We start from the raw sequence: 14295 nt of genomic DNA on the forward strand, positions 1-14295 counted from the left end.
CCACTTCCAGATTTCTTTTTTTTTTCATATTAGTCACACTTCAATGTTTCAGATCATCAAACACATGTTCATTTTAGCCAAAGATAACCCGAGGAAATACAAAATGCTGTTTTTAAAACATGATTTCACTTACTAAAGGGGAAAATCTATCCCAACCTATGTGAAAAAGTGATTGCCCCCTAAACTTAATAACTGGTTGCGCCACGCTTGGCAGCAAGAATTGCAAACAAGTGTTTATAATAACTGGAAATGACTTTCAAATCACTGTGGAGGAATTTTAATTTTGTTTGCATAATTGTTTTAATTCAGCAACATTCGAGGGTTTTCGAGCATGAACGGCCTGTTTACGGTCACGCCTCAACATCTCAGTTTGATATAAATCCAGACTTTGACGAGGCCACTCCAAAACCATGTTGGTTTTTTTGAGCCATTCAGATGTGGACTTGCTGGAGAGGTTTTAGATGATTGTCCTGCTGCATAACCCGAGGTCTCTTGAACTGATGTTCGGATATTCTTCTTCGGGATTTTCTGGTAAAAAGCCGAATTCGTGTTTCCATCACTTACAGCAAGTCGTCCTGAAGCAGCAAAGCAGCCCCAGACCGTCACACTACCACCACCATGTTTGACTGATCTATGCACTCTTACTTCAGTAGGCCAGTGACTCCTGGGAAGGTTCACCACTGCTCCAAATTTTCTCGCTGTAGTCACTGAAGTCCCAAAGCCTCAGACTTTGTAACCCTTTGTGATGGACAGATGTCAGTGATTTTACTTCACTTTGTCCGGCAGATTCTATTTAAGTGATTTTTTTTTTAATTCAACGGGTTTGGCAGTTATCAGGCCTGGATGTCAATAATGAAACTCAACTTTCAAAAACTGTGGCTAGTCACTGGGGTGGAGGAGGTTACTTTTTCACACAGGGCCAAGTAGGTTTGGATCGCTACTTTCCTTTCATAATATGAAATCATCATTTAAAAGTCCTGCCAGTGCTACCTGTAACAGGGCAGCCCTTAGCGGCTGGAAACACAGTGAAATGGACCAAGGCAAGTGTAGTGGAACAAAAAGTATTTATTTGCTATACAGCTCTCCTTACAACAATTCGCTTGTTGAGCTTCTTCACAGCACAATCAACCCTCTAATGACAACCGGCAGCCTTAAATATGTTCAGCTGTCACGGACTAACCCATTCTTCCACTCTCAGGTAAATTCTTAAATCCCAACCTTCCACCACAGTATACAATATATCAATTAGAATAAATAAATACATATCACGTTTTCATATTAATAAATATTTCACACTTTAATTTTACACCAAACCCAATATTCTAAAAAAACCCAAAAAACCCAAGCACAAAAAGATTCACCACACTCTCTTTACCAATGGACTTTCCCAGAAAGATGAGTAATCATATCTTACAGACCATCTCTTACAGAGATTTGCACCACTTTTATTCCTAGATTTCCCACACACACATTTGCATTAGTTTTCCTTGCTGGTAAACCTTAATCTCAATCACCATTCTTCTCTCCTGACAGACAACCACCACATTCCTTGATGAGGAGCAGCTGTGCAGGATCTGAAACAAGGCTACCAACTGATTTTAAAATTCCCAATAAATAGTCAATAAATAATTAAACTTATTGTGTGCAAATGTTTTACTGTGCAAATCCATGTTTAAAGTGCAATGCTAAAAAAAAAGTGCTTGATAAGATGATTTTAATAAAGTTGAAGGTGTGCTCTAAAGTGCTATACAGATAATATAATATAAACAAATGTAGTAAGGAGTCCTCTTCCTTACACTACCCCTTATCCTCCCAGTAGACACACCTATGGTATCAATTTCAAAATCCTACATTGTCTTGTTTTCAAGCTATCACACGCACAAGATTTTCAGAAAGTTTACTCTGACCTTACTCTAACCTTGAGGTCAGAAAAAAAGATTTTTAGTAGATGCACCTATAATATCAATTTGAAGCTCCTACGTCGCCTTGTTGAAGAGTTATCGCTCCTAACTTAAGTGCCGACGCTGCCCGCCTGCATTTTGTATCTGCTCGGGTCATCTTTGTCTAATATTAAAATTTGCTTGATGATCTAAAACACATAAGTGTGACAACAATTAACAAATCTGGAAGGGGACAAATACTTTTTACAGCACTGTAAGTATCACTGACATAAACACGAGCATCTTCAGTTCATACTTATAGGCCTCTGATATGTGTAAAGGTTGGAAGCTTCTGCCTTAGACTGCTGAACGAGTAGGTTAAAACATTTTGAACCTTTGCTCTTGTTTTTCTATTGACTGGGTTTACAAAAGACAACAAACACTTTTTGACTGAAATGCCCTTTTAAATGGTTACAAAGAGTTTTTGTCTATATACAGTGGGGCAAAAAAGTATTTAGTCAGCCACCGATTGTGCAAGTTCCTCCACTTAAAATGATGACAGAGGTCAGTAATTTGCACCAGAGGTACACTTCAACTGTGAGAGACAGAATGTGAAAAAATAATCCATGAATTCACATGGTAGGATTTGTAAAGAATTTATTCGTAAATCAGGGTGGAAAATAAGTATTTGGTCAATAACAAAAATACAACTCAATACTTTGTAACATAACCTTTGTTGGCAATAACAGAGGTCAAACATTTACTATAGGTCTTTACCAGGTTTGCACACACAGTAGCTGGTATTTTGGCCCATTCCTCCATGCAGATCTTCTCAAGAGCAGTGATGTTTTGGGGCTGTCGCCGAGCAACACGGACTTTCAACTCCCGCCACAGATTTTCTATGGGGTTGAGGTCTGGAGACTGGCTAGGCCACTCCAGGACTTTCAAATGCTTCTTACGGAGCCACTCCTTTGTTGCCCGGGCGGTGTGTTTTGGATCATTGTCATGTTGGAAGACCCAGCCTCGTTTCATCTTCAAAGTTCTCACTGATGGAAGGAGGTTTTGGCTCAAAATCTCACGATACTTGGCCCCATTCATTCTGTCCTTAACACGGATCAGTCGTCCTGTCCCCTTGGCAGAAAAACAGCCCCATAGCATGATGTTTCCACCCCCATGCTTCACAGTAGGTATGGTGTTCTTGGGATGCAACTCAGTATTCTTCTTCCTCCAAACACGACGAGTTGAGTTTATACCAAAAAGTTCTACTTTGGTTTCATCTGACCACATGACATTCTCCCAATCCTCTGCTGTATCATCCATGTGCTCTCTGGCAAACTTCAGACGGGCCTGGACATGCACTGGCTTCAGCAGCGGAACACGTCTGGCACTGCGGGATTTGATTCCCTGCCGTTGTAGTGTGTTACTGATGGTGACCTTTGTTACTTTGGTCCCAGCTCTCTGCAGGTCATTCACCAGGTCCCCCCGTGTGGTTCTGGGATCTTTGCTCACCGTTCTCATGATCATTTTGACCCCACGGGATGAGATCTTGCGTGGAGCCCCAGATCGAGGGAGATTATCAGTGGTCTTGTATGTCTTCCATTTTCTGATGATTGCTCCCACAGTTGATTTTTTCACACCAAGCTGCTTGCCTATTGTAGATTCACTCTTCCCAGTCTGGTGCAGGTCTACAATTCTTTTCCTGGTGTCCTTCGAAAGCTCTTTGGTCTTGGCCATGGCGGAGTTTGGAGTCTGACTGGTTGAGGCTGTGGACAGGTGTCTTTTATACAGATGATGATGTCAAACAGGTGCCATTCATACAGGTAACGAGTGGGGGACAGAAAAGCTTCTTACAGAAGACGTTACAGGTCTGTGAGAGCCAGGGATTTTCCTTGTTTGAGGTGACCAAATACTTATTTTCCACCCTGATTTACGAATAAATTCTTTACAAATCCTACCATGTGAATTCATGGATTTTTTTTTCACATTCTGTCTCTCACAGTTGAAGTGTACCTCTGGTGCAAATTACTGACCTCTGTCATCATTTTAAGTGGAGGAACTTGCACAATCGGTGGCTGACTAAATACTTTTTTGCCCCACTGTACATTTTTTTTCTTTAAGTCTATAAAATCCCAAAGAGGGGTATCTGCACCACACAGGAGATTTCTGCAGCAGCAAAAAGGATCAGGGAAATATTTTGCAATGGTTCAGCTAATCTAAAAAACATCCACATATTTGTGTAAAAGAGGGGAAAAGAGTACAAGTAGGATAACAGTTTGTTTCGCTGGTGATTTGCTTTGGTTTAACTATAACAAACACACTAGCAGCACATGAAAAAGCACTCGAGCAGAAAAGTCAAACTAAATTGCTCAGATGATAATAATGCTGTTAAAAAAGCTGAATATTCGAAACAACGCTTTAATTTAAGTGCTCATTTTCTGCAGCACCTGCACACGAGTACCTTGCCCTCTCTTCTTGCTTTGCACCCTCTCACCACCTCAGAGTACTGCAGCTTGTTGCCATGAAAAGCACAGACTGACTTTACTGCATCTTGCAGAGTTTCTATAGCAATAATCACTTTCATATAATTACAAGGGTTAAACATCATCCAGTTAAATTTACCACTTTTGGATGTCTCAGGTGGTTAGTGATGAAAGTTCGTAGGGGCGTGGGAGGATATTAAAAGGACTGAGAATAATGTCTCTCTAATCTACTCACCAGCTGGAACTCGGAGCGTCTCGTGTAGGCCTCCTGTATGCCGGCGTCCGCCCAGAGCGCGCTCAGCGCCATCACGTACAGCTGGAACTCACTGGGCTCGACCCCCGAAGCGCCTACGCGGCCCTCCCACGACATCACCAGCATGCCCTGCTTCTCATTTTCACAGCTCTGCCAGCTGATACCCAGCTTGTCACGGGCATCCACCAGCACACGCATGCCCTGCAGACACACACAAGAAGACGAGCCGCCTGTCTTAATGTCGCAGATATTTTTCTTACCACACAGATGGGAGAAAAAAAATGAGTCTAGCATTCCTCGTAAACACGGAGTAACTTTAACGCTGAAAATCATGCATTTAAGTCACACTCTAAACGCATGCATGTGTGTCTGCTGGTGGTTTTTTGAGGAGAACCATGTGGGATCTGTGTGGGAGGTCTCTTCCTGAGACTGAATATTCCTCCTTCAGTTCTACTTTTTTCTATTTCTGCCATCTATTCTCTTGAACAGCTACTCCAGATGTCAGATTGAGGTGGGCTGTAACTTTCTGGAAGTGATGATGCAGCATTTACGCCCGCTTCACACAGCAACTATAAATATATACTTCTTTTCTCTCTCTCTCTCTCTCTCTCTCTCCAGCCAATTCTTGGGAACAACTGCGAGCATCACCAAAAATGTAAGTTAGCTATAAAAACCTTTGATTTTTGAATCGGTGAGCTCGCGCCGATCCATTACACCCTCACCGGCTCTTAATAACTCACTGCAAATGTGAGGCGCATTTCACAGCATCTCCAAGTCCAGAGCGGCTGAATTATTAAAGAGTTGTTGCTCATCTGTTCTATGGATCGTTACAATGACTCTGCTGTGAATAATTTAAGAGTGTCTCAGGGGTCAAAGTACGTGTGCTCTGTGTGTGTCTGTCAGTGACTCATGACCCATCTGAATCTTTTGCAATAGTCAAATTTATTTGTATTGCTTAATACACTTAACACACTGAAGAGGCTTTTACACACCCACAACATCAACATCTCCTGACCCGGCTCAGCGTCGTCTTTACAAATAACATGTGAAAACCAGGAAGTCAAAGAGAGAGAGGGCCCCACCACCCACGCTTTTGATCGTGGCTATAACAAAAAAAAGGCAAAAGCAAAGAGTGAAAAGAAGGTTTGACTAATGTATCTACAATGTTTGTCTATTTCATGTGCGTGTGTGCGTGCAGTCTGACTTGGCTGCCCTCTGTGACTCAGTGTTGTGGAGTGATTTCAAGTCTGAGCCTGTTCAGACTTTTTGTTCGGAAATGCTGTTTTTGTTTTTAGGAATGAGTGAGATGGATGTGAACCTAAACAAGTGAGGAAATCCCACAGTGTTGCTTAAAACAAAGACACACACAAACACACATGCTGCATTAATGTGACGAACATGCAGACCCACTACCAGCGTGGACGCAGCGAACTTCCCAAAGCAGAATGACCGCGTGAGCTTTGAGTGAGTCACATCCAGACTGTGATGACTGTCTGCGAGACGACACGAGCCTTATCAATTTACTAATCTGCCTCATTTGTATCATAATCCTCCATATTCCTGTCTGCATCTCTTCCTGAGTGCCCGCATGTTTACTCCACTGTCTGCTTCCAAGCCGATCAGCCTGTCACTGTCTGTCTGTAACAAGTCAGTTATGTGCGGCTCAGTTTCAAAGCCTCTGAAGAATTCAGATGACTGACGTTGCTTTGCTTTGCCCGATCTAAGAGGTCAGTACCAGAGGATTGCACACATTCTCTAACGAGAACTAGCTTGTGCGTTATCCGGACATTCAGATGACGTCAGCTTGTGTGCATTTCTGTTCTGCCGCTCATGGGTTACTGTGAATCTCAGCTAGAAAAAGGGGAACAAAGCTAGCGCTAAACACTGGAAGTCAGGTTTGCTTACTGTTATGAGTCTGAACATGTTGGTAATTACACAGAAATGACAGACAGATGGCTGGCACTGCTGCCTCACAGCGAGGAGGCCCCAGGTTCAAATCCCCCAGCTGGGACCTCTGTGGAGTTTTGTGGAGTTATCTCCCTGTGCTTGTGTTGGTTCTCCCTGGGTTAGGTTAATTTGCAATTCTAAATTGGCCGTAGGTGTAATTACGAGTGTGAATGGTTCCAACCACTACCTTCCCCCCACTGACCCCAAACTGGATAAGTGGAAGGAAAGGTGGATGGATGGATGGACAGGTGTTGCATGGATGTTGTAACTCCTGTTGTAAACTGATTCAGAGTAATTCTAGTTTATCACTGATTATCTGGTGATGAACATTTGAACATATGCATGCACAAAGGCCATAAACAACATTCGCTTTACTTCCCAGGAAGTGCAGGTTGCATACTTCCCAGAACTATGACCCAGTTTTTGACCGGACAACTTCCTTATGTGACTGACATAGGATGCTTCCACACATGCACTGGCACCCCTGAACTTTTCGAGGCTATACCTTAAAGAGGTGAAAATGCAAAATCCCCCCAGCTCGGCAGCACAAAGTCTGGGCGATCAGTTAAATAAAGCCCAGGTTAAATTTATGCAGGAAGCAGTCTAGCGAATTCACAGCGAGGGAGTGGTCGTAATTTGCTGCGGGCCCTGCACGCGCTGCTCAGGCAGCCTGAAGCAAACAGATAGTCAGACTGAATGTGAAGCAGACTCCGAGTGTACAATATCCTTACTTCATTCGCCTGACATCCACGTGTAAAAACAGCTACATAGAGTAGACGGAGGAAATACCAATAAGAAAAGAAAAAGAAAAAAACAGCTCAGAAGATTTTCTTTACATAGGATATATGGGGATTTAGTATTTGAATCTTCTGCTTCCTGTTAACTCCAACCAAACTTCACCTCCTCCCCAGCCATAGAGGGCAACGCCACAGGACGCACAAATTTAAATGAGTAACAGACTTTGATTGAAAAGCTCATTTTATGTGTTACTGGCCCTCAGTATCTGATCACACGGGGCGAAAAAACATTAAAATCTGATGTCTGAGCTGATGGGCTTCTCACAGTCATGGCGTGGTCAGCAGCGTTAGTAGCAGTTGCCTCCGGCAGATGGCTGGAGCTGGCAGAGTTCAGTTTCATTTATAAATGTTGTATTAAAAAGCGGCTCTCTCTCCTGCGTTAATGCGAACTGCACTGACCTCCTCCTCCTCTAAAGCGACGCCTGCCTTCTGAGCCCACAGAGCCCCAGTGAACGATGGGACTGCAAGTGACATCAACACCAGCCACGAAACACAACACATGAGCGGGCAGCCGGTGCCAAAATATCTGCTGTGAACCAAACGAGCCAAAAAAGAAGAAAAAAAGCGAGAAAAAAAAAGCAGGCGAATACTTCAAAGAAATTCAAGAAAGGCAATGAGAGATAAAAGCTACCAGAGATAAGAGAAGGGAGCAGCCATCACATGCTCAGTTTAGAAAAATTTGCTCTTTTTTTATTGCTGGTATTTATCTTCTATTGTGATAAAGAAATGCACCTCAAAAGTCAAAAATGACTCAGTGATCATTTACTTGCTAGTTAAGGCTAACTTAGATCAGAGGGTTTTTTTTTTTGTTTGTTTGGTTCACCTCTGACAATGGTTAAACCACAGATTTATCCACCCCTTGACCCCGCATCTGAACTCCACCTCTCCGCTGTTTATTTCTGCAGGCCTAATTGTGCAGCACACCTGTGCATTCTCTTTCAGCTTTATCCGCCTTTCTTTCCTTCCTTTCCCACTTTGCTCTCTCACTCTTCATCAATAGGTTCCCATAAGACAGGGGGTTCCCCACTACACCTGGTAGGTGACACTGATCTTCCACCAACAACCGCATCTAGCAAACGATTGGCTGTTATTCCTTTGTGATGTGGGAAATCCAAACAGCGGCGTCCAAACTCAAAGAAGGCACATCGTGTAGGATGCACGCAGGAGCACGACCGGTAATGTGCTGCATTCCTTTTTAACGTTCACAGGAACTGTCAGTGTGACGTCAGTGAGGTGTCTGATCACGGTGCACGCCATATTATTCACACTACATTGATTTGGAGGCCAAAAAACCAACACGATCTTCATCCCATATTTAAACGGATCAGCAGTTTGGCTTCTTGTGACTTTTTTGTCTTCTTCAAAATGAAATTTAGGTCGGAGAGTTACTGCTTTAACACTTTTGGAAAGGATCCAGTGTTGGGATGATGACCATTTACAGCATTTGCTTTTTATTTTTTTAAGTGCGGTTAAGCTGGGATTGCTTCAAAATGTCCTCGTTTCCCAACACCAAATTATCCAGATATGATTTTTAACACTCATTAATTCAACCACTGATGATAAATTAGTTATTATTGTTATTGTATCATCTACATAGATGCTCAAAGACCTGTTTCCAGCAGCCATCAGTCCTTCAGTGGCACATTGTGTCGCCCAGTGAACGTTTATCACGTTACAGGGATGATTGATCATCGGGAAAACCTTTTTCCAATTATGTTAGCACAGCTTGTGCTGATTAAAGAAGCCATAAACGTCGAGTATGCGGAGCATCACCCAATTTGCCTGCATGAACCTCCAATAAACTCCAGATTTTACAACCGCGTGCGCTACTCTCTTCAGCAAACAGCACCGAATCTGCAACTGAGCAAGAGTGCATCACTTTTCAACCAGAAGCTTTTTTTTTCTTGCAGTGGTGAGGTCACTCCAGGATCGTGGCCTTCTGTGCAGATTTGCAAAGAAAAAGCCACATCCAAAAAGACGGGGAAAAGAGCGGACACTGAACAGAGGAATAAAACAGAAACGATTAATCATTAATGAAAATAACTTCCACTTACAGCCCTAATACTAACATTCGCTCTTTATATACTTTACATGACGAATGACTGCAGCGCTGGTGAGGGAATTACAGATGTTTTAAGCGGGGTAATAGCTGGTAGTTTTGGCCTGGCCCATCAGCTCCTACACATCGCGTATTGTGTGTGTTTTCCGGAGTTTGGCTGATGGTAAAATATGTGGTGTGTGGGAAGATTGTGTTCTTGATCTGGCCCGAGACAGGACGGTCACTGTATACTTGTGTTTGGGGGAGGGTACTGAATACTGTCTTGTCTGTGCAGAAGTGCAGGCTCTTATCATCCTCGTCTGGGCTGTGTGGCACTCAGGACGGATGTGCTCATCCCTCAGGAATAGTCTGGTATTGTTAGCTGGTGAAGGAGGCCCAGCCATGACAGCAAACAAAGGGACAGGACGCACACACACACACACATAGACTCACTTCAGGATAAAAATATGCACTATGTCAACAGACCTCTGTGTGTGTTTAAATAAGTGTGTGAACCTTAGTCGCTAATGGCCCAGGCCTGCAGATATAAATTGTTCCCATCATCTTGATTTTCCTCAGAAAAGGTTTTGCCTGTCTAAAAAAATAAAAATCAATCAGATTTATTATAAAAGCTAAGACATAATCAACTAGTTTAAAAATCTGAATAGTTAGAGCCACAGTGACCTAAAGTGTCAATTACTTGTGAAAACTTTCAAAAAGCCCCCTCGCTGTTGTCCTTCTCATATATAAAACATGATTTGGATGTTTAACAAACACGGCAAACATTAGATATGTGGAGCCACGTCTTTACCTTCAGTATATTCTCATAGATTGTGTCCCGGAAATCCAGAAGTGCCTTCTGATCAAACTCCTGCCCGTTAATGATGCGCATCTGTTTGAGGAATGTGGACTTTCCGCTCTCCCCGGCCCCGAGCAGGAGGATCTTCACCAGCCGCCGAATGGCTCTCCTCTCCCGGGCGATCATCGCGTCTATCTCCCGACTCCTGCGCCTCGCCTCCCGCTCTTGCGCCGCGTCTCTCTCCCGGCTCCTCTCCTTGCTGCCGCCGGGGTCCCGGCTGGCCTCGGCCGGGAGCAGACAGCGGCTCAGGGTGCGGACCACTCCCGACATGGCGAGTCGTGGGAAAAGTTTACCGAAACTCCAGTGGGAAAATGTTCATTATAGGATTTTGATCCCCCACCCCGGGATGGAAATGCTGCGACTACAAAGTTCACGGATAAACACGATAAACACGCGAAAAAAAAAAAAAGTCTACATTTAGTTTGAGAAGCCGTTATCTAGTCTTCAACCGGCAGACAGCCCGTGTCCATCTTGGTTAGACCTCGCCATCCACAGAAATCACTCTGGACACAGAAACAAAGCCAGAAAGCAACAAAAGAAAGTTTAAATGCTCAAATGTTAGAGGCCCGAAAACAAAAACAGAAAGTTGACCTGGAGTCCGTGTGTTCATCCAAAGCACAACAACTGTAACAACGCTGAGGCTGTGGTATCTGACTCCGTGGGACAGCTATCCAAACTATCCAAACACAGCCAGCGGTTTGTGAACTTGGAAGCTCCTGCGGGCGGCGCTGGGACGGCCAGACTGCTGAGGGTTACTGATAATTCCCGACAGGGGGCGCTAGCAGACGGAAGGAAATACATATAGAAGAAAAACAGAAACATTTAGCGCTGCTGGTGATGTTTTCTCCTGCTGTTCGTGTGTGTGTGTGTGTGCGCGCGCGCGCGCGCGCGCGTCATCACTGGGAAATGTGGTCCAGCTCGGTTTGAGCACTTTTACAGCTCTGTTTGTGGATGGTTTATTGTCAGCGTCACACAGACTTTACATGTGGTCACAAAAGTTTACAGGCCAAGGTCAAAGATACCTGTGGCCCATTAGCACTGAGTAAAGTGGGGCACCCAAGGGGCTATTGGCTCGGCACTTTATACCCCTGTTGCACATCCTGTTTAATTTTTAAGTGTGTATGAAGTAGGAGGTACAAAAGTCCAATTTACCTTTGTGGCATAGTTGATGATGTTTGTGAGCGTGGGTCTGCAGGCATTAGTTTAGCAAAAAATATGAGACAGAGGCAGTTTGAGTACTAGATCAGGGGTGTCAAACATAAGGCATGGGGGCCAGAATCAGCCCACCAAAGGCTCCAATCTGGCCTGCTGGGGGACTTTGGCAAATTTGAGCATAAATTTTGGACATTTATCTGTGTTTTCATCATTTTTGCAGCTTTTCTCCTGAAGTCCTCAGCAGTGGAAATTCATACGACACTGAAGTAAATAAGTAACAGGTAAAGAGTTAAATGACAGAAAGTTAATGTTTTTTCACTGACAGACAGTCTGGACAATCGGATACCAGAACCCTCTCTGTCATTTTACATGTTTGTTTTTCAGAATTTAAGCTGAAGAGTCGGGCTGACAGATGTCTTTCATTTACTGCTGAAGCATTTCTGTATCATGTAGAAAAACTGCACTTCTTTTTCTTTAATTAAAATATTTCTAGGATTAAATGTGTAGTTAAATTTCTTTACGCTGACAAACAGGTGAGTTTCACTGGTCCAGCCCACTTAAGATCAAAGTGGGTCGTAAGTGGCTCACGATGTAAAATAACATTGCAACACTGCAAGCTACCTTCACAAAAAGGACACTGAATGCTGCACTAAGTATTGAGTACTCATGTTAACATGTAATGAGGTATTAATGATTACTGAATACTCTTGAGTTGGAGTGTTGCCTAGGAATACTGTGGCTTGTGTGATCGCACACACCAAGATGATCTGTAGTTTTATACAGCTACACATTTTCTCTTTTCAAATGTTCGCTCCCAAATCCTGAAAGAAAGTCACACTGGCTAATCAAAATGTTTAAAATGATTGAAAAAAAATCACAATAAAAGTATAAAGTTCTTGCTGCATCCACATTTTAAATGAAACAATTAAGTTTAGTGCATTAGTTTGAAGTAGTCTCATGATATTTCTGAGCTGATGCAGGTTAGATCCATCTTGAGATATTCAAACCATTTTCTTTAGTTGAATTAGTCCAATCAGATTTCCGATTCGTGGTCTGTAATTTGTCAGTTATAGCTCAGACCAGAAATCGGTCTTTACTGACTCTGATTTTTATCCATATTGCTGCAGTGCATCGTAAAGCTCATCCTTTTAGCTTTTCCATTTCCAATAATTTATTTTATTTTACTTTCACGTCTTTATGAAGCTCGCAGTTTTTACAATTTTGATCTAAATATTTTCCCAAGAACCTCAAAATCTGACCACGTGTTTAGTGATCAGTGGAATTTCAAACAAACACGGCAAGCAGACAAACCTTGAATTTTTCTACACTGTGTGTAATTGAGTTGGACACATTCCAGGTGCTGGATATTACCAATTCAACTTCTTACTGTATGTGTAAACCAGGCCATCCCTCTATTTTCTTTACTTCTTATTCTGTTTAGGGTTACAGGATGAGAGGTGTGTGGCATACCCCAGCTGTCATGGAGTGAGAGTGGGATACACCCAGGACAGGTTTCCAGTCCACCAAAGGACTCATTCATGCTCACATTTGCATGTACAGCTAATTGAGAATCACTAATTAACCTAACATGCATGACAAGGTGCTGGCCAGACAGTGGATTCAAACTCAAGACCTGCAGCACCAGACCCTGATGCCCCTAAACAGATTAACAGATTTTGCCTCATTCAAACACATTAAACCATAAGATTTGAGTAGCAGCGAAGAGTTAGGGTCTCCTGTGGATTACCAGATTTTTATTTTGGTAGGAATCTGCAGTGTGGTGCAAAAAAGGTTCTGGGTTCAGATCCACACTGGGACTTTTCTGTGTGGACCTGTGTGGGTACTCTGGCTTCCTTCCATAGTGCAAAGAGTGCTTGTTAGACTTATTGGTGATTCTGAATTGGCCGAAGATGTGAGTGTGAATGGTTATCTGCCTGCGACAGACTGACAAGCTCTCCAGGGTGTACCCATGACAGCTGGAATATGCGCCAGCCCACCATGACCCTGAATTGGACGAGTGGATGAAAATGGGTGGAAATTAAAATGCATCTGCAAGCCTGACTACACTGGAAAACTGAAAAAAGAGGAGGTATGCAATTTGGACTGTGATACTGTGTTGTTATATAACAATTTAAATGAAAATATTGTTGTGATATGTCAAATCAGAGTTAAAGTACCATTATATGTTGAAAAATCAAACGAGACGTGTAAATACAACACAAAACTAGTTTAAATGTTAAACTAATTAGCCTACAGCTTAACCTGTGCAAACTGATGTAGTCCAAATCTGTGTCATTTACTGGGAGATAGTGAAGTAATGAAGAATGACGTCTGATGTGCCAGCATGCAGAGAAGACTGGGGCTACAAAGTGTAGTTTAATAAAAGTAGTTACAGAGTAGTTACAAGACAGCCTGCCTTTGTCTTCAGCACACTTCCTTGGGCTGCACGCCTTCTCCTCATTCACTCTCTCCACTCTTTCACTTCTTCTCTGTTGAGCAAGCCAAAGCGTAGCATCCATGCCTGGACCAGGCAGGCCAAGCCTCTCACTCAGCCAAACCAACAGGAGACCCTCTGCTCCACAGTGTCCCTGCCAGCTTGTCTGAGTCTAATCATCCACGGGATCCAGGTTGTTTCAGTGCTAGTTTCCCTACAAGAATAATCACACACACGCCAGTTGGGTCTGCGGACCTCCAGCATCGTTGGAGACGTCTTTCTGCCCACCAACTGTCCGCCGTTACCAAGACGGTGATGTGAGTCAAAAGGAAGTGGACTCAGCCGAAACCAGCCAGCTGGACGAAGCAGCAAACGCGGAGGTGGGGGTGGACTGCAAGGAGGAGTGAGGTCCAACAGAGCGAGTCCATTTGGACGAGCTGATAGTGTTTGCA

At 43.3% G+C, this 14295-nt stretch overlaps 1 protein-coding gene across 1 annotated transcript in view; it reads right to left on the bottom strand.

Annotated features, from left to right (window-relative positions):
* The window catches only part of gna12a (guanine nucleotide binding protein (G protein) alpha 12a), a 35358-nt gene extending 24249 nt beyond the window's left edge, over window positions 1–11109 (bottom strand). Inside the window, exons 1-2 of the mRNA XM_085162694.1 lie at window positions 10207–11109; window positions 4596–4814 (exon numbers count right to left, since the gene is read on the bottom strand). Of these exons, the coding sequence (XP_085018820.1) occupies window positions 4596–4814; window positions 10207–10524 (537 nt within the window). The 5' untranslated portion in view covers window positions 10525–11109. The remainder of the gene's footprint in view (window positions 1–4595; window positions 4815–10206) is intronic.
* Window positions 11110–14295: the final 3186 nt, after the last annotated feature.

This window comes from Neolamprologus multifasciatus, chromosome 6, assembly GCF_963576455.1.
Source record: "Neolamprologus multifasciatus chromosome 6, fNeoMul1.2, whole genome shotgun sequence".
NCBI lineage: Eukaryota > Metazoa > Chordata > Actinopteri > Cichliformes > Cichlidae > Neolamprologus > Neolamprologus multifasciatus.